The following is a 21,366-nucleotide window of genomic DNA, read 5'->3' as shown; positions in this document are numbered from 1 at the left end:
ACTGGATTGGTCCTCTAAAAGGGAACCACTGAATGATAATTGATATATATTATCTTCCAATTATTATATATACATAAATATCTTATAATATCAAAAGATGAAACATGCATGTTTATAGTTCCACATACCGACGCTTATTTAGTAAAGTTGATCGTATCACAGTGAAGTGTTTTTGTCTTTTCATCTAGATCATTTTTAGCATTCAAAATTAAAATAATAAGATGTTCATTCCAACAACCTTCCTCTATCTAATTATGCATGCGAAGGATTATGCATTATCACATGGAGATATTCAAGGAGGTTGATATCTTGGTGACCCCAACAACAGGGTATGTATGTGGTTTCATTAATAGCATATGCTCATGAGCTATGCTGCACAATCTTTTCATAGGCTATGTGCACGGTGCTTTGGTTCCTTTTTTAAGATCATTTGATGTCTATCATAGTATACTCCATAATATAACCAGTCAAATATAGTACTTTATTAGATTGTGTAAAATTTATTACCAAGTCCATTTGTCCGGTTTTTGGAATTCTTCTTAATCCAACATTTAATACCTGATCATTCCAATACCGATAACAGTGTCTGTGCAAACACATTCCTAGGAGTACTTTATTTCTTATCATATTTGATTCTTTTTGTTTCTTTTAGTTCAAAATGATATCTGTAGTGTATGAGGGGAAAAAAAGGTGTTATCTACTCAAGTTTCATTCTGTTGACTGTCTGATTGACTAAAGGCTACTTTGATTTTTAAAATATAACTTAAGAGATTTTTTTATGATGGATTCCTGTATTTGGTGTGAGGCGCTTGAAAAATCTAAAATATTCGAGCCTATTAGTATTTTGTATCGGAGATTTTTAAATTAAAATTTTAGAATAGTGCAAGGAAATCTCTTTCAAGAAACATTTGTATACACTATACACCAACTCGAATTGAAGAGGTAAATTGGTGCTTTAACAAATTTTTCATTTTTCCTTTGAGGCCAGAGGGCGAGTAATATTTAAAAAAATGCTTTTCTTAACATCTTCTAGATCTTGCCTTTGTGTCTATGAGAAAGTGTTGCTGCATTACAGTTTCTAATAAATTTTAATTGATCCTAATCTACTTTTATCAAGTGCAACGTTAACGGACATATAGAAGAATCGAATGCTAAACACAACCGGTGATGACTGTATGTTGCCCATCTGAATGAATCTGTGTCATAATACTCGGACATGAGGAGAACATACCGTCCAGTCCAATTAGACAAGATGTAGGCAAGAGTTGTCAGACACATGAATTAATTGGACCAAATAGAATTTGATCTAAAATGATCTAAAATGTTCATTGTTTTCATTGGTAATAGAATTTGATCTAAAATGAATGTCTTGGACTTCTTTGTGGACCAAATACACAAAATCAATTGCTTGCACATATTATTGTTCTGCTTATGTTGGTATTTGGTTAAGCATTGCTTCCTAATTGTATTTATTAAAATTGAGGTCATTCAATTTCAATCATTGTTGTTATTTTTCTACAAGTGTGTTTGATAAGTTTGCCTACAAGTGTGTCTGATTGGTTTGCATGTTTTCATTAATTATATATATATATATATATATATATATATATATATATATATATATATATATATATATATATATATATATAAAAAAAAAATAATAATAATAATAAGCTAGGGTTAGGTGACCCTCACCGTATAAATCAACCAAGTCTTACATAGATCGTACCTATAGCATCCTCCTCTATGAGTCTATACAATTCTCTATCTAGGGGAGGAGTAAACTTTACTAAGTCATTACAGTCCGAGAAATCTTAAGCCCCGCAAAACAAATCTGCCGGGCTTGTTAGCTTCCCCGAAAACATGCTAAAAGAAAGCAAGAGAGCTGAATGTGGCGAAATTAACTTTGATATCATGGCTTCCAAATTCGAACAAGTCCATGGTGGTTTTGCAATTTTTGTGATGATATTCACTGCTGTAAGGGAGTCAGTTTCAACTTCCACCTTTTTATATCCTAATTCAGTGCATAGCTCGAGTCCAATCGCGATTGCTTTCAGCTCCTGATAGAGAACAGCTTGTACATCACCGCTTCCCGTATAGGCTGCTACCACCTCTCCTTGACTGTTCCTGATTATACCTCCATGGCCGGACCCCTCCGCCGTCAAAGCACCATCTGCGTTTAGCTTTACCCTGCCTTCCTCCGGAGGAAGCCACTTGCACTCTCGCCTCTTCCTTTCTCTGAACTTTACCCGAATTCCTAATGTCTGGCAAAGCTGTCTAGCTTCCAAATCAATCTTCAAATCTCACCGCCTGAACCAATCCAAATGGAGCTAGGAAAGTAAGTGAGGGTGAGCCAGCCAAACAAAAACCAAGCATACAAAAAAAATAAAAATAAAAAAACATATATTATATATACTAATGTATTAGAAAAAAAAATCAAATCTAAACAAATACTTGTTCATAGTTGTCCTCGGCCTTCTTTTTTCGTCATCCTTCTTCATCTTCATCGAAGCGTTGTAAGATCAATTCAAGTATCAATGCTATCAAAACTTCTTTTTCAATGTATGTTATTAAACAATCATTCAACCACTCATCAGCCATCCGATTTAGCATGACGATTCTTTATGATATTCATAGCAGAAAAATGCCCTCTACAAAGGCGTGGCAAGCAAATGTAAAATCAGCGCCAACTTAATCAACAAATAAACAAGTGGGTACACAATGTCTTTCTTTGTCTCAACCATTTTTTTGGCTAGGCTGCTAATTCCATTTACTTCACCAAACTTAGTATCGGAACGCACATCAATGATATAATTCTCAAGCTGATCCGCTAATTCCATCTAATCTATCTCTGAAAAATCATCGGGATAAAGTCGAGCAAAACGGATCAACTTTTGCTTATCAAAAGCAACAAACGATTCACTAGGATCAAGACACGCCATACAAAGAAGTAATTCTGTGTTTGCTTCATTAAACCGGTCATTTAACTCTTGAATTTGCAAATCAATACAGTGATAGAATAATCCAACACGATAGTAATGTAAATTGGTGTTTCCTTCTGCTCTTCGTCGAGACCTCCCTCGAGCCATATACCTCTCTTCCATATTTGGAACAACTACATCATGTTTGACACATAGTGAAGAAACTTCAGTCAAGAGACTATCCCACCCATCATCTCTCATCGCCTGTAAGCGTACCTTTGTTATTTTAACAAGAGCCATAGCATTGACAATGTCTTGGTCTTCACGCTGCAAAGCCTTTGACAAATCATTGCTAATTCCTAGTATCGCTTTCATCAAATGCAAATTGAAGATAAATTCAAAAGACTGCACTGAATCTAATAATCCGTAAGCCTCACCTCTTTGTTCCGAGCTTGAACCATTTTCCGCTACATTATCGAGCACATCAACTACTGAACCATAAGTGGTTATCATGCCAAGAAGTGTATAATAGTGTGAGCCCCATCGAGTGTCACCAGATCGTTTAAGACTAGTCTCTTGATTCAACCCTTTGCCACTTGAAATTTCTCCACTTTGTAACGCTGCAACAACTTTAGCCTTCATTGCATCGCGCAACATATCCCGTCGCTTACATGATGCTCCAACAGTATTTACCACATTAGAGAGAATACTAAAAGGGTTAGCGATTGACTCATGGTTCTTTGCAACTTCTACAAGGGCTAACTGAAGCTGATGGACAAAACAATGAACATAAAATGCAGACTCATTCTCCTTTATTACAAGTGCTTTTAGGCCATTCAAATCACCTTGCATATTGCTGTCCCCATCATACCCTTGTCCACGCAGTCTAGATATGCTCAACCCATGCTTGGAGAACAACTCATCGATTGCCTTTTTAAATGTTAATGCACTAGTTTCCTTAACATGCACAACTCCAAAAAATCTCTCAATCACGCAACCTTTCTTATCGACATAACGCAAAACAACTGCCATTTGCTCCTTAATTGATATATCACGTGCTTCATCAACTAAAATAGCAAACAATGAATTTCCATAATCTTTTAGAATAGCATTTGTAGTTTCCACAGCAGCCGAATTTACAATATCTTTTTGGATATCAGGCGATGTCAATTTCCGATTTTTAGAAGCATTATCAAGAACTTTCTTAATGACTTCGTTATGATCTTTCAGAAACCGTATAAGTTCAAGAAAATTACCTTTATTGATCGACTCATCTGATTCATCATGACCACGGAAAGCTAAACCTTGTCTCAAAAGAAACCTAATGCAATCAGTTATTGCAGTTAGGTGTATTCGATAATCCCTTCGAACTTGGTCAGATTGTCTGTGAAGAAATGTCTCGATATGCTGCTCTTGATTTAACAAAGCTTGTGCTGCCCTATAAGCAATATTATGAGCACTATTTGGTCCTCCAACGTGCTCCTTTAATTTGGTTTTTCTTTCCCAATTAGTAAACCCCCTGTGAGAAAAAACATCCCCACCTCCTTGTGCCCCCTTATTAGGTTTAAAGAGATAACAATATAGACAAAATCGGCATCCTCGCGGAATACTATATTCCAACCAACTAAACTCCTCATACCACTCTTCCCCGAAGCGCCGGATTCTCTTGCCTCTTGTTCTTGGAGGAAAAACATGATTAGGCTGGGAAGGACCCCTAAGCAAATATGCTCTTCTCACTGAGTCTTGATCATTAGGATGATAATCTGAAATCTTTTTTCTCAGTGCAGGGTCTCCCTGAAGACTAGACAAGTCAAGTTCTTCACGATTTTCACGATGAACCTGCTTTGACGTGGGTTGTTCAACACCACCATCCTCAATTTCTTGGTGACTTCGCTTTGAGGAGGATCCTACTTCAACACTGGCAACAGTATTTGTTTTATTAGGTGGTTGAGTAGGTTGAGTAGGCAACGAATTTCCTTTGATCAAATATTTTAACATATCTGTTTAAATAATTAAAATAAACCATTAATCAACTGAATTGAAATTGCACTAATTAAAATAAACTACCAATGTTATTGTGATATTCAAAAAATAAAATTAAATAAAAATATGTGGTTTAATAAATTCACAAAAAGAATACAAAAAAAATTAAAAAACATGATTTAGGAATCAATTTAATATGAAAAGACAAAAAATAAGATAGAAAATTTAATAATATTAGACTTACCTATAAAACTTTAGAAATTATATATAGCTAATTAGAATAAAAGAAAGAAAGGTGAAACTATGGAAAAGTGGGATACCTGTGGGTTTTGCTCAAATTTTTGATAAAGAGTCAAACTGGTTTGTTTCGTTGCTTGGTTTCGGTTTTTGTTTGGTTTCGGTTTGTGTGTCTACTTTTTATTATGTCTTTTGTCGGTTATGGGGTATGGGTTTTTAGTTAGACTTCGAAGCCAACACTGTTAAGTGTTTACCCAATTACTTTAGTACTTCATAACTTTAGTACTTTACTTTATATAGACACGTGGTTATACTGTTCACTTAGTACTTTTCTTTATACAGACACACGGTTATATTGTTTACTGTTGGAGTTTTTTTCGGATATGGTTTTTTGGTTTTTGCGAAGATGTGAATAGTAAAAAAAAAATTGTTTGCGAAAGTTGAGGGTGAGCCAGGGCGTACCCTGGGCCCCCCTGGCTCCGCCACTGGTATGAACATACCTCTTTGTTTCTCTGCTGATTTTCCTCAGGACTATTTTCGCTGGTCTCTCCCTACTCTTGAACCTTCTCCCATTCCTTTCTTTCCATATCCCATCAACTGCCGCACATATATAGACCTTATAAGTATCTGCCACGAAGCTGGATCCTCTACATAACCTCAACAGCGATGACCACTCCCTATTTGAACTTCTAACATCCATTATTATGCCCAGGACTGATTTTATACCATCAAAGATCTCTCGCGAATACGCGCATTCAAAGAAGAGATGATTTGAATATTCTCGACTTTGGTTGCACAAGCAGCAGTAGGAGGAATTGAGGATTTTTTTGTGCACCAGCCTATCTTGCGTTGATAAGCTATTAGAAAACAGCTGCCAGGTCGTAAAGGAGTGTCTTGGGATAACCCATCTGCCCCACACAAGTCTTTGCCATCTAACTTTTACATCTTTTACCCTCAGGGCTTCATATGCACTTCTCGACGTGAATTTCCCACTCTGATGAGGTTTCCACACCACTCGATCTTGAACTAGATGCTTGTTGATTCGTGTACTCAAGATATCCTCTCGTAGCCTATTACACTGGATATTCTGTACCACTTCGTTCCAATCACCTTATGTTAAGAGTTGATCCACTCTGGCATTTAGTGGGAGTTGTATTTCAGCAACTGCCTGCGCATTGAACAAAAGAGGGCTACTATGACACCATAGATCGTGCCATACTAATGTATCTCTACCATTGGTGATCGAGTACTGAATGAGCTCTCTCGCTTCTTTTCTGCTCTGTAAAATGTTCCGCCATGACCATGAGCAGTCTTGCGAGACTGTCATCATCCACAAGTATTTATGGGCCAAAAGGTTCTTCGATACCCAGTCAACCCAGATGCTACTTTCCTTCGACGCTACTTTGAAGACCAAACCACAGTAGGCTCCTTTGTTCCATACTTCCATATTCATGATCCCCAGATCCCCTTCTTCCTTTGTCTTGCATGTGGTTCTTCGGCTCGCTTGGTGCACACATCTCTTTTGTATCGCATTCCACTCCACAGAAAGGTCGCACAAACTTTTTCAACTTGTTCAAGAACTGTTTTTGGCAGAATGAATGTTCGGGCCCAATAAACATGTAGTGAGCCAAGCACTGATAGTATGAGTTGCAATCTACCTGCATGAGATAGCAGTTTTGCTTTCCAATCCTTGATTCTGCTTGTGACCTTATCTATTAGTGGTTGACATTCTCTGATTCCAAGCCTAGCTGATATGAGAGGAAGTCCTAGGTATCTTACTGGAGGGGAGACGAATTCAATACCTAGAATCCGAGCCAAAGCCAAACTATCCTGTTGTCTCATAGCACCAGTCATGATAGTGGTCTTTTGCGAATTTATCTGTAGCCCAGTAGCTGTGCTAAAGTACCCCAAACATTGTCTGAGTGCATATATGGAATCCACTTCCCCTTTACAGAAGATAAGTACATTATCCGCAAAAGCCAGATGCATGAGTTGACTCCTTTTGCATTTAGAATGGAATTGGATCCGCTTATTTTCCACACTCTCTCTGATTAGGCAGCCAAGAACTTCCATTATTAGCACAAACAAATATGGAGATAGGGGATCTCCCTGCCTTAACCCTCTACCTCCAGGGAAAAAACCTTCAGGCGCGCCATTTATGAGGACAGAATAAGAAGGTGTGCTAATGCATAACTGAATCCATTTTTTTAGCTTGGACGGGAACTGAAATCTATCCATCATGTTCAAGATGGCCTGCCAACTCACCATATCGTAGGCCTTCCTTATGTCCAGTTTTATAGAGCATCTTGGAGTTCCATGTTTTCTATCATATCCTCTCAAAACTTCATGGGATAAAAGGATGTTATCATGTATAGATCTCCCTGGGATGAACGCTAACTGATTGTCGTGTAATTGTCGATGCCATATTTGACTTTTTTTGTTTTGTTTTAATTTTTTGCAACTAAACAGAGATGGTGTCTTGCTATTACGCGTTCTGTAGTCTAGGCTCTCCCAAGGATCTCCCTTCAGACCTTCAAAAGCTTCGATGCAAGGTAAGTTCCAGTCTTATATATTTACTTCCATAAGTATATATAACCATCAATTTTTTTATTTAGTACTAATTAAGAGCCTTTGCTTAACATGTTTAACATCTAATTTGATTTCAAATACATGTATGAGAGGCATCCGTATTTTATAGTTCTCTAAAAGATTCAGTAGAATCTAGAAAGAGAGTGTTTTGATCCAAAGATCAAACACTTTGGTTTTTTATTTTTGGATGGAAACTGAGTTGGCCCTTCACTTTGATATGTATGAAATGTTCAGAGTAATATATGTAGCATTACATTGTTTGATAGGTGGCGTTTGAGGTCATGCAATTTACCACACCAATTGTAGAACTTGGAAACAAACTGGCAGAAAGGATGAGGAGCAAGGGCACCTACATAGCTCTCCATCTATGCATGGGAAAGGATGTCTAGACTAGAACTGGTTGCCTTCTGGGGCTAAGCCATAAGTATGATGAGAATCATTAGCAGTGAGAGGAAGTTACAGCCTGAGCTCCTAACAACAAGATCAAACATAAGTTATCATGACAGGAAACTTGCTGGGCTCTGCCCCTTGAATGCTATTGAGGTCACAAGGTATGGTTTGAAATATATTTTTTCTTTATGGTTTGCAACTTTGCATTGCTCCAATTGTCATGGGACACTTTCATCTACACAATTAAACAGATGGAGCTGAAACGACACCTGTACTATATATCTCAAGAGTTGAAAGAAGTCCAGCTTAAAAAAACAACTCAGGAAATACAGGAAGAACTTTATACTCAGTTACCATCAATTGATGTTGTAGCAGAATAAAACAAATGGAGCTAAAGCAGCACTTGTACCATCAGAACATCTCAAATCCCTCCATCTTAAAGAAGCAACTCCAAAAGTACCTTAAGAGCTTAAATCCTTGATACTCGGTCACCACCAACTGATGTAACAACAAAGCCTAAGTCTTCGCATAATCAAACTCATGCCACTATTAAGCAGATTTTAAGTGCACATTCTGCACGAGAATTGATTGTCAACTAGATTGAAGGTCGAGGCAAGTCTGTTGTTTGCGAAGCTATTATCAAAGAAGATGTGGTGAAGAAACCAATGAAACATTTTTTTAGGAGTCTATTTTACGTGTTTGTTTCGGTAGGATGAGTTTCTCTTAGTCGTCATCCTACACATGCCCAAGCTAGAACATGGTGGTCATTAACCAAGTACACCCTTTTAATTATTAGATTCATATGCGTATTTTTATTTATGTATTGAAGTTTTTACTATAATGCATTTTGGGTGTTGTTCTTTTCGATTTAAATTGGGTATATTGGATAATTGGAGTATAGGTTTTGTGCTAATGAAGTGATTATATTTGGATCTCAATATTGAGAAAGTGCATTGATTAACAGATTTTAATGAGCATTTTAAAGATGGGTTTAACCGGGTAATGTTAAATTAGATTAATTGAGTTGATTGGATGATTCTGTAACACTAAATAGAATTAGTTCATCACAATCTAGATTGAAGCCAATGTGTTTGGATTTTATTTTCCTCTGTTGGATGCTATTCTATTGTGTAATTTGTCCGAGCACTGAGAGAAGTTTGGCTCAGGTCTTTAGCTATCTATGTAGCAAGTCCGGCCATGGGCCGGGCCAAATGGCTAGTACATAGATAGAAGCACGGTTAATCCATAAAAACTACTTATACAGCATGCAAGACCTATACTATTCAAAGATTTCACACTTATTCTAATTCAATGGAATGTTATAATTTTAAAAAACATAATAGAATAGGCAATAGGTCTACACTAACCTCAATAGGGATTTAAAATAATAGAAGAGATCATATATATAGGGACACCAAACGCGGAAAACGTACCATACTACCAGGTAAGGATAACGCTAGCTTTAGCAAATGCATTGCCTATTTTTAGCATATCGTTATTTTTTTACAAATGCAATTAAATAAAAGCTATCTACGGCCATTTTTGTTTTTTGTAGTAGTGATTATTCTAGAGGATATGACTTGCAAATAGCTAATCAAATAAGCCTTTCAATATAGTCCAAAGTTTGGTGGACATTATCTTCCACAAGGCAAACCTAAATCATAAAAAAAAACACATTTAGTACTGAGCACCAACCCTTTCAGTCATAGTATAAGATAAACTGACCAAGAGTTGATAGGGGAGCTCAGTTAGGAAGTGTTCTTGACCATCACTTACCATCAACAATCATTTTCAAACAAACTAACCAGTTGAGGTCAACAATATATATATGAAAAGGTATACCTGAGTCCTTATGGAACATCATCATCAGAAAATTATGTTGAACCGCCAACTGCTTAAGCTTATCCTTTCTCAGCCCCCTTCACAAATTCCGTAGAAAACCAATGCTAAAAGCGATATCAAATAGTAAATTTCTCCCTGAAATATAACATATATAAGTGGCGGGTCAGTCTTGCAGGGAAATAACACTGGATCATTGGGAAGAACAATAACCTCATTGGAACTTGAAGGATACTATTTGAACTAGATATAACAAGCATCATGGAGACAATTGTGCTTTTAATCGAAATTGATAAAAAGCAAACTGAAGAGTCCGTAAAAGACTAATATCCAAGCCACTGGGAGGACTACATGTGGCGGTTAGCATTCGAGGTATGAACTCCATGTTCAAAAAACTTAATTTTACGCCAGTATTAAAAAATATATTAATAGAACAATATTAATAATCAAGAAAATTTCTCCAACTCATGCAAGCATTCACAGTAAAACTCTCTCATTATACAAGCATTTCCATGAAGTACTAGATATTTCAAATTTATGCTTGAAGTGATACTCGACACTAATGAGATATTAACACTAGAGGGAAATGAAATGGATAACGTCTTACAGTGAGTCCTCAATGACCGAGCATCTAGACGCTTCCACATTTAACCTTTTAGCTGCTTCAAGGAATCTTGAGTAGACAAAATCACACAAAATTAGATCTTTATAAGAAAAGGAACCTCATATATTAAAAATTAGAAGTATTTTATAGTGCATTCACATTTCTGGTAATGGATTCCCCATAGTCACTTCATCACCACCAATGACGACAGAGAAAGATTTTTTACTTTATTGTAGTAGTGGGTACCTCAAACACAAGCTAGTCCTAAGATATTCCTGAAAAAAAAAACATTAACAAGTGCTGCACCTAGAGAGGACAGATCCACGTCTAGTTTGCCTAAATATGAACTCCCATTTCAGCTCCCCTTTAACACTTGTCTGGCAAGAGAGGGGAAAAGGAAAAAAAAAAAAAAAAAAAAAAAAATTAAAGGTTGTGTTCAACTATTCTCGTAGATTTGTACTAATTTTTCTTATTAAGTCCCTCTATAATTTGAGGATAGTTTCAAGATGCTACGTGGAGGAGGGGACTGTAAAGGCAGACCACAAAGCATAACAAAAGATGTGTCATCTCGTATGTATGAATGACTGAAATCAGTATGTAAGCCTAAACGTTTTTATACGTACACCTAATTGTTATGTGCTTAGTTTGGGCATAAGTGAATTATGTTCCTCAAAATAAACTAACAACTTGTTTTTAACACTTGTAACCGTGCTCTCAAGAAGCACAATAAACCTCAAGTGTGTTAGAATTCAGTAGTTCATACTATCGATTAAATGGCTTGCCACATTCCCAAACACCTAAAACTATCAATTATCAAAGAAAGTATACCATTGCAAACACTTCCATATATGAACTTTTTTTTTAGAAGAAGCTAGGGGTTAAGGATACCCCAACCTTTATTCCTAAATCAGCTAACTCTTGGGTACACAGTTCCTTCTTTATCCTCCCTTACAATGGAATCTAGTGGTGAGTCTAGGGGAGGTATAAAGTACACCACATCCATATCCAGGTAGTCATAGACTTTAGACAAGTAATTGGCTGCCCTATTACCTTCTCTAAAAATATGAACTATTCTGACAGACACAAACAAACTACTAAGGCTCTGAAGCTCAGCTACTAGATTCTTGCAGTGCTACAGCGCTTGCTCTTGCCCATTTGCTATGTTAACAGCTCTGAGAGAATCAGATGCAACTTTGATGTACGTCGCGCTGATCTCGAGAGCAGCCTTTAGACCAGCAACTATGACTTGTATCTCCTGGTATAAGACTGAGATATGTCACGATCTGCAATAATAAGCCACCTTCACTTGACCATCTTCATCTCTTATCAGTCCACCATATCTCGCAATATTGTCCTTCACCGACCCATCTGAGTTAAGCAGCAGCTCGCCAACTTCTGGTCTGACCCAACTACACCACCTGGTTTCCTTATGTTGGTATCTTGGGGAGATACCCAACCTCTGTAAAAGAATTCTCAGCTGGATATTGTCAGTAACTTCTATCAAGCATTTGGCCAAGTATTCCTTCATGGTGTGTTTTAGATTATCGCTGATCTCTTTTGCTGTCTTGACCCAACCCTTTTGCCTTCGCCTGTTCCTTTTACACCAAATGGCATGCACCATAGCACAAATCAAGGCCCTAACCACCTCTAAGAACATAGAGTTGCATCTACACAGCCGCAACAGGCAGTTCCATTCTTCTCTTGAGCCCAGGACTATCTTTGGTAAGCCCATACTTTCCTTCAGTTCCTCCCATATAGCCTTCAAGAACTGGCAGTCGAAGAAGAGATGTGATGAACTCTCCTCATAAGAGTTGCATAAGATGCAGACTGACTGGGAAAGGAGCTTCTTCTGCTTCAACCTATTTTGGGTAGGTAAGCATCCAGCGAAAGCCTGCCAGGTCATAAAGGAATGTTGTGGCACCGACAACTTCCCCCACACCAATTTGAACCATTTTACCTTCGGTATGATGTTCTTGATAACAGCATAAGCAGACTTAACACTGAATTTCCCTGTACTGCTCAGTCCCCATATAACAATGTCCTTGTCTAAGAAGGAGTAAATTTTAGTTCCCATGATTAGATCCTTAACTTCCCCATCAGGTAGTCCTTGTATCACTTGGTTCTAATGATTGTCTTCTATAATGACACTCACCTTTGCATTCTCTGGAATGATCTCTCCTAGGTTGGCTCGAGCAGTGGCCATTTGGATTAGAGGAACAGAGTGGCACCAAGGGTCATGCCAAAAGCTTGTACTCTCCCCATTTACGATCATATATTTTACAAACTTCATTGCTAGTTGTCTATGCTTCAGAATGCCTCTCCACACCCAAGATGAATCTGTCAAAACCTTCATAGTCCAGAAGTTCCTCCCTCTTATTTGTTAGTCCCATGTCCAGTTGACCCATAAAGAGTCTCCTTTCTGTGCAATCTTTAACACTAACCCACATATGGCAGCTTTATTCCAAGTGATAGGATCCAGTATCCCCAATCCACCCTGGTCTTTCTCTAGCCTTAGAGTCGTGTGACTAGCATGGTGCATGGTCCTCTTCATGTTTGGCCCGACCCATAGAAATCTATTGCAAATCTTCCCAACTCTTTCAAAGACCATCTTTGGTAGCACAAAGGTTTGTGCCTAATATGTTTGGAAAGACGATAGGACAGATTGACAAGTTGTAGCCTTCCTGCTCTGGATAAGGATTTATTCTTCTAGTTGGAGATGCGCGCAATGATCTTTTCAATAAGGGAGAGACAGTCCTTTATTACCAGCCTAGTAGAGGTCAGAGGCAACCCCAAGTATGAAACTGGGGGAGAGATGAGTGTAATGCCTAGGATGTCTGCCAACTCCTTACTTTCTTCAAACAACATACTGCCAGTCATCATGGTTGTCTTTGTATAGTTAAGGTTCAGCCCAGTAGCCTAAGAGAAATCTGAGAGAATATCCTTGACTGCATGAATAGAGGCCGGCTCACCTCTACAAAACAAGAGTACATCATCAGCAAAGCATAGGTGGGAGATTTGCCTCTATTTGCACTTTGAGTGGGGGAGAAATGCTATAGAACTCATTCCTTGGTTTAGGAGACTGTTCAGTACCTCCATGACTAAAACAAAGAGGTATGGGGAGATGGGGTCGCCCTGGTGCATACCTCTTTTGCCATCAAAATAACCTTCTGGGGTGCCATTCACTAAAATGGAATAAAAAGGAGAGGTGAAGCACATCTTTATCCATGTTATGAAGGCTTGTGGGAACTTAAGTCTGTGAAGAATTAGCTCCAGAGCACTCCAGCTAACTGAATCATAGGCCTTCTTTATATCCAGCTTTATGGTACATCTCGGAGACCATCGCTTCCGTTTGTATCCTCTCAAAAGCTCATGGGCAAGGAGTATGTTCTCTTGTATAGCTCTCCCCGGAACAAAGGCAGATTGGTTATATGAAATCAAAGAGAAAATACATACTTTCAGCCTGTTTGTTAGAATCTTAGTAACACACTTGTAAATGACATTACAACACGCAATCAGTCGAAATTCATCTACTCTAGCAGGGGAAAGGCATTTAGGTATTAAACATATTAATGTGGAATTTGTACCTTTCTGTATGCAGTTATGATAAAAAATATGTTTAATAGCTTTTGAGAAATCCTCGCTCACTAGGTGCCAGCACTTCTTGAAAAAGTAAGCATTGAATCCGTCTGGTCCTGGAGCTTTGTTATTATCTATCTCAAATAATGCTTGCCTTATTTCCACTCTTGCAATAGGGGACGTGAGTTGCAACCCCATTTCTTGATCAACTTCATTCAAAACTAACTTGTTCAGGAATTGTGAAGTACAAATTGCGGTATACGAGACTCCCAAGATCTGTGTGTAGTATTCCACAAAGGCACTATCCATATCTGCCTGCCTTTCTCTTCTGTTGACATCCATATCCTCTATAGACCACAACCACCACTGACTCTTATTTTCCTTTATCACATTGAAGAAATATTTATTGCATCTCTCTTTGTACTTCATCCAATCAATATTTGTTCTGTGCTTCATATCCATCTCCTCCATTCTGATCAATTGAATCAACCTATCTCTGACAGAAAGCTCAAGCGCACCAGCCACCTGATCGAGAGGGTTGGACTTGAGATGTTCTTGTATCTCATATAACTGAAGCCTCGCTGCTTTGACTTCCCTTTGTAGGTTTGAGCAATTCACTCTAGCCTATTGCTTTAAAGAACTCTTTAAGTGCTTGAGCTTTTTAAACAACATGTAAGGAGGGCTCCCTTGTGTAGGTATAGTCCAACTTGCCAATAAAGTTGCCTGAAACTCAGAGTGCATACTCCAAAAATTGCAAAAGCGAAAAAGTGGTCGAGGTCTAACCACGTGAGACAAGTTAAGCATAATGGGACTGTGATCTGAGTATGCTCCATTTGTCAAGAACTCTACACTAGATGTGGTCATCTAGTTTGCCCAGTATACAGAAATCAGGCATCAGTCTAACTTTGACCATTTTCTAGAAGCTCCCTCTCCATTATTTGTCCAAGTGAAAAAACATCCTGTAGCTTGGTGGTCATACAATCCAGTATCATTCAAACATCTTGCAAACGAGATTGTTTCCCTTGGGTGAACTGGATCCCTTCCTATTCTCTCCGAGGACAGCAAAACATTGTTAAAATCCCCCATCACACAGCTTGGAGTCGTAAGGTTATGGTGCAAGGCACTTATTTCCTCCCATAGACATAATCTCTCTGCCCGAACATTGCTAGCATAAACCACAGTAAAGTTAAACTGCCTAGCTTGTTGGAGCATGGTCACAGTACAGTGGATCATCTGAGAACTCCCCAGTTACTTGACTACCTCCAAAACATCAGGATCCCAGGCTAACCATATTCTCCCTGAAGGGTCACTAGAGTAATTATTCATATGCTCCCAGTTTGGACAACAAATACTCATAATCAACTCATACTTATCTCGTCTAACCTTAGTTTCCAATAAACCCAAACAACTTAACTTCTTATCTCTTCTAAAGCTATTAAAATCTTTAGCTTTGTTCAAGTCAGTCATCCCCTTTATATTCCATATACATACCTTCACCTATTCCGCTTGAATATAAAAAATAAAAAATATCGAAAAAAAAACACGCCGAATGGAATGAAACATATATCTCGTCTGAAAGAAAAAAAAAAGGAAAAAAGTCGCAGGGCGGAATGAAACAACCCATCCGGAAAAAAAAATCGAAAAAACACGTGAGACGGAATAAAATATTCTGTCCGAAGATCACAAGTCGGCAACTATCTCAGTAGCAAATGGTACTCTCATTGTAACGTGAAAAACTATACCCTCATTGTCACCCTTGTATTATACCGATTGGCGGAGAGGGGCCAGTGGTACACCCTCAAGCGCACCACAACTTCACCAAAAAAAAAAAAAAAAAAGTTATCATGTATTTCAGAACCGAAAGTGACCTTTTCAGACCGATTTCTCCTTTCGATATTGAAAAGGGAAAAGGAAGAACTTCAAGCGAAGGCATAAGTAAGTGCCTCATTGGATGGATTGTAAGCAAAGCGGAGTCTAGCTCTCACTAATAGTTAGGCAGCGTCGGCAACTACACGAGAACCATGGCTAAGAACGCCTGACTATATATAGTTAATTTAATTATCCGTTTATTACAATTCACCATTTGGAGTCTTTTCACTTTGCGGGGAGAACCAGCCATGTTAATCAAACCTGACATGGCCGCGGCATTCGAGTCGACCTTTTTAAAAATGAAGCGAGAAAAGAAATAGGCTTTGCTGAACCTATGGGAAAATGGATCAGAGCATGCATAGCTAATCAATCTAATGAACCCTTTTTTTCAGGGAGCGAGATTCATCCATGCTACCAAGAGCCTGGGGCAAGGATGCCCGTTATCCCCATAAGGAGTTAGTGGCCGAAATGTTGAACAGAGCCCTCAAGAAAGAACAACGATAGGATAGGGGAAACTTATGGGACTAAAAAAACCGGGGATTCCGGCTCCCCTGATTTACCAATTTGCTGATAACACTGTCATCATAACGGGTATAAATCAAGCCACAATTACCTCGATGATTTTTCATAGATAGATCAGATGGAATTAGCGGATCAGCTTAAGAATTATATCATTGATGTGCGTTTCGATACTAAGATTGGTAAAGTAAATGGAATTAGTGCCTAGCCAAAAAAATGGTTGAGACGAAGAAAGACTACCCACTTGTATATTTGTTAATTAAGTTGGTGCTGATTTTACCTGTTGCTACTGCTACCGTAGAAAATGTATTTTATGCTATGAATATCATAAAAAATCGTCTGTGCAATCGGATGACGGATGAATGGTTGAATGATTGTTTAATAACATACATTGAAAAAGAAGTTTTTGATAACATTGATACCGAGTTGATCTTGCAACGCTTTCAAAAGATGAGGAAGAATGACAAAAAAGAAAGCCGCCAAGGACAACTATGAATAAGTACTTGTTTAGATTGAATTATTTTTTATTTATTTTTATTTTTTTATATTACATTTATTGCAATCATTTTATATAATTTTTTTATGTTCGAAATATATTTGTTTTGTGATCAGATTTGAATTTTTAGTTAAAAAAAATTAGTGTATTTTTTTTTTTATGCTTGGTTTCTGGGTGGCTCACCCTCACTTAAATTCCTGGCTCCGCCACTGTATTATACCATTGTTTTTGGCTCATAAGGGTGACAAGTTGTTATTAACCCTCAAAGCTGCTATCATTGGGAATGCTATTAGAAAGTCAAGAAAACAAAGTAAGTAAGACCATGTCCACTTAATTAAGTTTTCACTTTCCAGGCAAATTGAGTAATTTCTCCGTTGTGAATAGATGCAACCCGTTTTAAAATTAATTAATTTCGCTTCAATATATATATTAAGTTGACACGTGGAATCTAAAATTACTAAAATACCCCTAAGAACTCATAGTAGAAATTTAAAATTTAGCTTTATGTACTGAAATCCACCAAAGCAAACATAAATCGTGGACGCAAGGTGACTCTTTAGGATTTTAGAAATATTGTACATTTTGAGTCACAGGTAGTTCGTCAAGCTGTTTATTTATAGATTTTAAAAGAGAAAAACAAAAAAACAAAACGCAGTAAGTCAAACACGAATTGGATATAATACAAATAAAAGCCCAATACATTCGGTTGCGATCATATCGGCACTAATGCACCTCCGGCAAAAGATAGTGTTAGTGTTTGTGCTGTAAGTGATACAAGGTGGCCGGGTTAAACTAGTAAAACAAGGAAAATGGATGGGAGAACCAATATAGGAGTAGTAAGTTTTAGTTGGGATGGTAAATGAGTAGGAGTGGTAGGGGTATTATGACAACAATAGTGATGTATCTTGTTGGTAGAAGCTTCAACAATTTTTAAACATCAATAAGATTTAATCAAATAAACACTTAAAATTAGAGTTTAAAACTTCAAATAAATAAAAATAAAATAAAATAAAACTTCTTATGACACCAAAGGTTTTTTCTCATTTGTGGTTGAAGATCATTCATTCACATATGCAAAGTATCAGTTGCTCATAGACTTTTTAGACCAGAATGATTCCACAGCATTGAAACACTTAGATAATTAAAAATGTTATATGATACAGTGATTCTTTATACTTCTAAGAAAAGCTAATAGCTTATAACTAGCAAAACAAATACAAACTTTAAAACGCTCAACCAAACAACTAAAACCTTGTCTAATAAGTATGTCCAAGGAGCTCAACAGCAATGACTATGGCATAACAACCAAAAGAATGATAAGAACAGAATCAAAGAATGATAAGCAACTAATGGGATTCGGGTCCTGCTGGTCTCGAGTTAAGAAGTGGTTGTAGAGCTTTGACCACAATCGTCATATTTGGCCGGAAGTCTGCTTCATATTGAACGCACAAAGCTGCCACTGCTGCCAACTGAAATATTACAATAGAAAGATTAGATTCCAACTGTACTAGAAATGTAGAATGAAGAAAGCCTAGTTCATTGTTTGGAATTCAAGTAGGAAGGGAAGTGGGAAAGAAACCTTTGCTATAGCCTTCGGCGGGAAGTCATTATTTAGCTTGGGATCTATACATTGCTTTACTTTATCTTCACTCAACCTCGGAGTCGCCTAATTATCATAGAAAGCAGTTAAAGATTACAGCAGCTGTTAGAACAACTACCATCATAAACTAATATACCTAAGAAGAAAAAAGCATATTCACACACCCAAGTAACAAGACTCTGTTGTCCCTTAGGCATTGTATGATCTACTGGCTTTCTCCCTGTCAAAAGCTCTAGAAGAACAACGCCAAAACTGTAGACGTCGCTTTTTTGAGTCAATTGTCCTGTCATAGCATACCTGAATCAAGAAAGAACAGTATAACACTCAGAGCAAATAAATGACATTCAGTATGAACATACGTCATGGAATGTATTCATAGGTTTTATTAAACCCAGTAACAGGTTCAGAACCCAAAGCAGAGAGCCATTAATATCAGATGTGAATATGGAGAGCTAAAAGCGAAACAAAAGAAAGCTAAAAAAACATATCACAAGAAAAAAGGGGGAACCAAGATGATAAGATATTCATAAACTTACTCTGGAGCATGATATCCGAAAGTTCCCAACACTCTAGTCGAATGCAGACGAGCTGCTGTATCAGGGGACTGATTTGTCAAATTGAAATCTGCTATCTTTGACAAAAAATCATCAAAGACAAGAACATTGCTTGATCTAACATCCCGATGTACTATAGAGGGTTGGACCTTTTCATGAAGATACTCGAGCCCTTTTGCTGCGCCATAAGCAATCTTGACTCTTTGGTTCCAGCTGAGAACAGGGCCAGGTGCAGCCCCCTGTACTCCCTTCCTTCCTACATAAAGAAATTAGTGACTTAGCAATTTAAGTTCCAAGAGATGAAAATGAGAACAAAAATAGTAAGCTGTCACATATATGATCAGTAGAGCTAATAAGTCCAACTGATAGGGAACGCATTAGATATACCATGTAGAATGTCATGTAAAGAACCCTTCGTTGCATACTGATATATCAAAATTCGATTGTTTGCCTCCAAACAGTAGCCCAACAATTCCACAAAATGCTCATGCTTTAGTCTAGAAACTGTTGATAACTGCAGCCAACAAATTTTAAAGTCAAGACAATGAATCAGGCTTAAACCTCATATACTGCCCTTCAAAGAGCTATACATATTTCATTTTATTACTCAAGTCACCTGAGCGGCAAAATCAGAATCTGGCTCTTGTGTGTTACCGGGATCTAGCTTCTTTACAGCTGCAGACTCACCAGTACTTAGGGTCGCAGAGAAAACTCGACCATAAGACCCTTCTCCAACTAAAGCCTTTGTCCCAAAGTTAGAAGTCAACCTCTTCAGTTCATCCAAAGATATTGCTGGCGTTTCAATGGGTAAGATCTTTGGAGGAGCTGAATTCCTCGAACCCCTAGGCTCTCCTCGATCATTACCTAAAACATGCAACAAGAGGAGTGAATCAGTGTGTATTGTGTATATGCATGATGCCATGCTTGCAAAAATTTGCATGACAAGCACAAACATAAAGGCATAGACATATATAACATACAGAAGAAATTGAATACCTTGTGAACTTCATACAAGTATGATGAAAGCAAAAATAAGGGAAAAAAAATGTTGATTTATGCACATTTATAGTTCTAAAACTAAACAAAAAATATGCCCCAGGTCTTTCATTTATAACAAGGTTATAAAATGTAAAGTGCGCTAAATATGTGGTTCCTCAAAAATGTTATAATAGTACCATGATTCAAAGAAAGAGCACCATGCATGGTACTTCCTTACTTCCTGAACATCAAAGCAGCTATTCATGATATGGCTGCAAGATTTATGAGTGTAACCTTCTCACATGTTTACAGGAAAACAAATAGGAGGGCAGACTACTTATTAGCTAGTTTTGCTACAAATCACGTAGTTATTTTGTACCTCCTCTGTGTTTTGAACTTCGATCAATTGTGGAGGAGGACAAAGGATGAAAGGAGGAATGATATATTTAAGAATTCAATGCAGGTTAGAGTGAGCCACAACGTAACCCAACCCTGAAATCTTACTTAAGAAACGGAGAGGATTCTTGATATATTGAAAAGTAAGAAGATAAATCACAACAGTAATAAAAAGTAGAACTGAATAAACATGCCCGATCATCATTAACAAAATACAAGACAGCCAAGATTAATAAACCGCCCATTAATTAGGAAAAGCAACATAGAACCACTTAGGGGTGAAAATGACAAAACCATGAAATAAAATGACGACATTAACATGATGAACAAAAGAAAGACATAATATGACAAAAATAACGCAAAGCATATATGAAAACAAAAGAAAAGAAGAAGGAAGATGAATGTATTACCATATTGATGATTTGTCGCTTTGGGTGGAGCAGTATTATACTGATGATTAACAGGGGGACCATGATTTTCTTCTTCGGCACCACCGCAACAGAACATCTTGCAAAATCCACACATACTACAAAGAAAATCCCACCGAGAACTTTTTTTTCAAAAACAACACATCTCAACCTCTTCACAAAATCGCATTTCGTCCCACAAATTAAGAACGAAACTAGTCCTATATAAGATCAACAGCACCTTATTCAAATACCCTTCAACAAAATTTTCCAAAGTTTCTCAAACTCAAACGTATTACCAAGAAAGAAAGTGAGAAAAGAAAATGAAGAGAGAGAAAGAGGAGGGAAAATAAAAGAAAGGAGAGGTGGAGAGAATTTTCAGGACGTGGTTTCCATGTTTTAAGCCGT

At 37.5% G+C, this 21,366-nt stretch overlaps 2 protein-coding genes across 2 annotated transcripts; both read right to left on the bottom strand.

Moving 5' to 3' along the window:
* Positions 1–2,840: 2,840 nt before the first annotated feature.
* LOC147488470 (uncharacterized) lies at positions 2,841–6,995 on the bottom strand. Its single transcript, XM_086574389.1, has 3 exons — positions 6,800–6,995; positions 5,705–5,788; positions 2,841–4,921 (listed from the first exon to the last, which is right to left on the bottom strand). The coding sequence occupies exons 1-3, from the start codon at positions 6,993–6,995 to the stop codon at positions 2,841–2,843; spliced, it is 2,361 nt and encodes a 786-aa protein (XP_086430515.1).
* Positions 6,996–18,120: 11,125 nt separating this feature from the next.
* On the bottom strand, positions 18,121–21,366 carry LOC147488469 (protein CYTOSOLIC ABA RECEPTOR KINASE 4-like). The gene is made up of 7 exons (XM_086570458.1): positions 20,962–21,366; positions 19,794–20,041; positions 19,565–19,691; positions 19,160–19,433; positions 18,788–18,920; positions 18,603–18,689; positions 18,121–18,492 (listed from the first exon to the last, which is right to left on the bottom strand). Exons 1-7 carry the CDS (start codon positions 21,074–21,076, stop codon positions 18,370–18,372), a joined length of 1,107 nt encoding a protein of 368 aa, XP_086426584.1. The 5' UTR covers positions 21,077–21,366; the 3' UTR covers positions 18,121–18,369.

This window comes from Coptis chinensis, chromosome 7, assembly GCF_015680905.1.
Source record: "Coptis chinensis isolate HL-2020 chromosome 7, ASM1568090v1, whole genome shotgun sequence".
Classification (NCBI taxonomy): Eukaryota; Viridiplantae; Streptophyta; class Magnoliopsida; order Ranunculales; family Ranunculaceae; genus Coptis; species Coptis chinensis.
The sequence above is the reverse complement of the archived record's forward strand: the minus strand, read 5'-3'. Positions and strand labels throughout refer to the sequence as shown.

What these genes read in the sequence shown, in the direction of transcription:
- LOC147488470 (XM_086574389.1), bottom strand. Translation starts at nt 6,995, where the DNA reads ATGACTGGTGCTATGAGACAACAGGATAGTTTGGCTTTGGCTCGGATT. An exon ending in AAAACTGCTATCTCATGCAG is followed by an intron (nt 5,789 to 6,799) that starts GTAGATTGCAAC and finishes GAGGTTATGTAG; the next exon opens with AGGATCCAGCTTCGTGGCAG. An exon ending in AAAGAAAGGAATGGGAGAAG is followed by an intron (nt 4,922 to 5,704) that starts GTTCAAGAGTAG and finishes TTATTTAAACAG; the next exon opens with ATATGTTAAAATATTTGATC.
- LOC147488469 (XM_086570458.1), bottom strand. Translation starts at nt 21,076, where the DNA reads ATGTGTGGATTTTGCAAGATGTTCTGTTGCGGTGGTGCCGAAGAAGAA. An exon ending in ATTCTGATTTTGCCGCTCAG is followed by an intron (nt 19,692 to 19,793) that starts GTGACTTGAGTA and finishes TGTTGGCTGCAG; the next exon opens with TTATCAACAGTTTCTAGACT. An exon ending in AACAGAGTCTTGTTACTTGG is followed by an intron (nt 18,690 to 18,787) that starts GTGTGTGAATAT and finishes TATGATAATTAG; the next exon opens with GCGACTCCGAGGTTGAGTGA.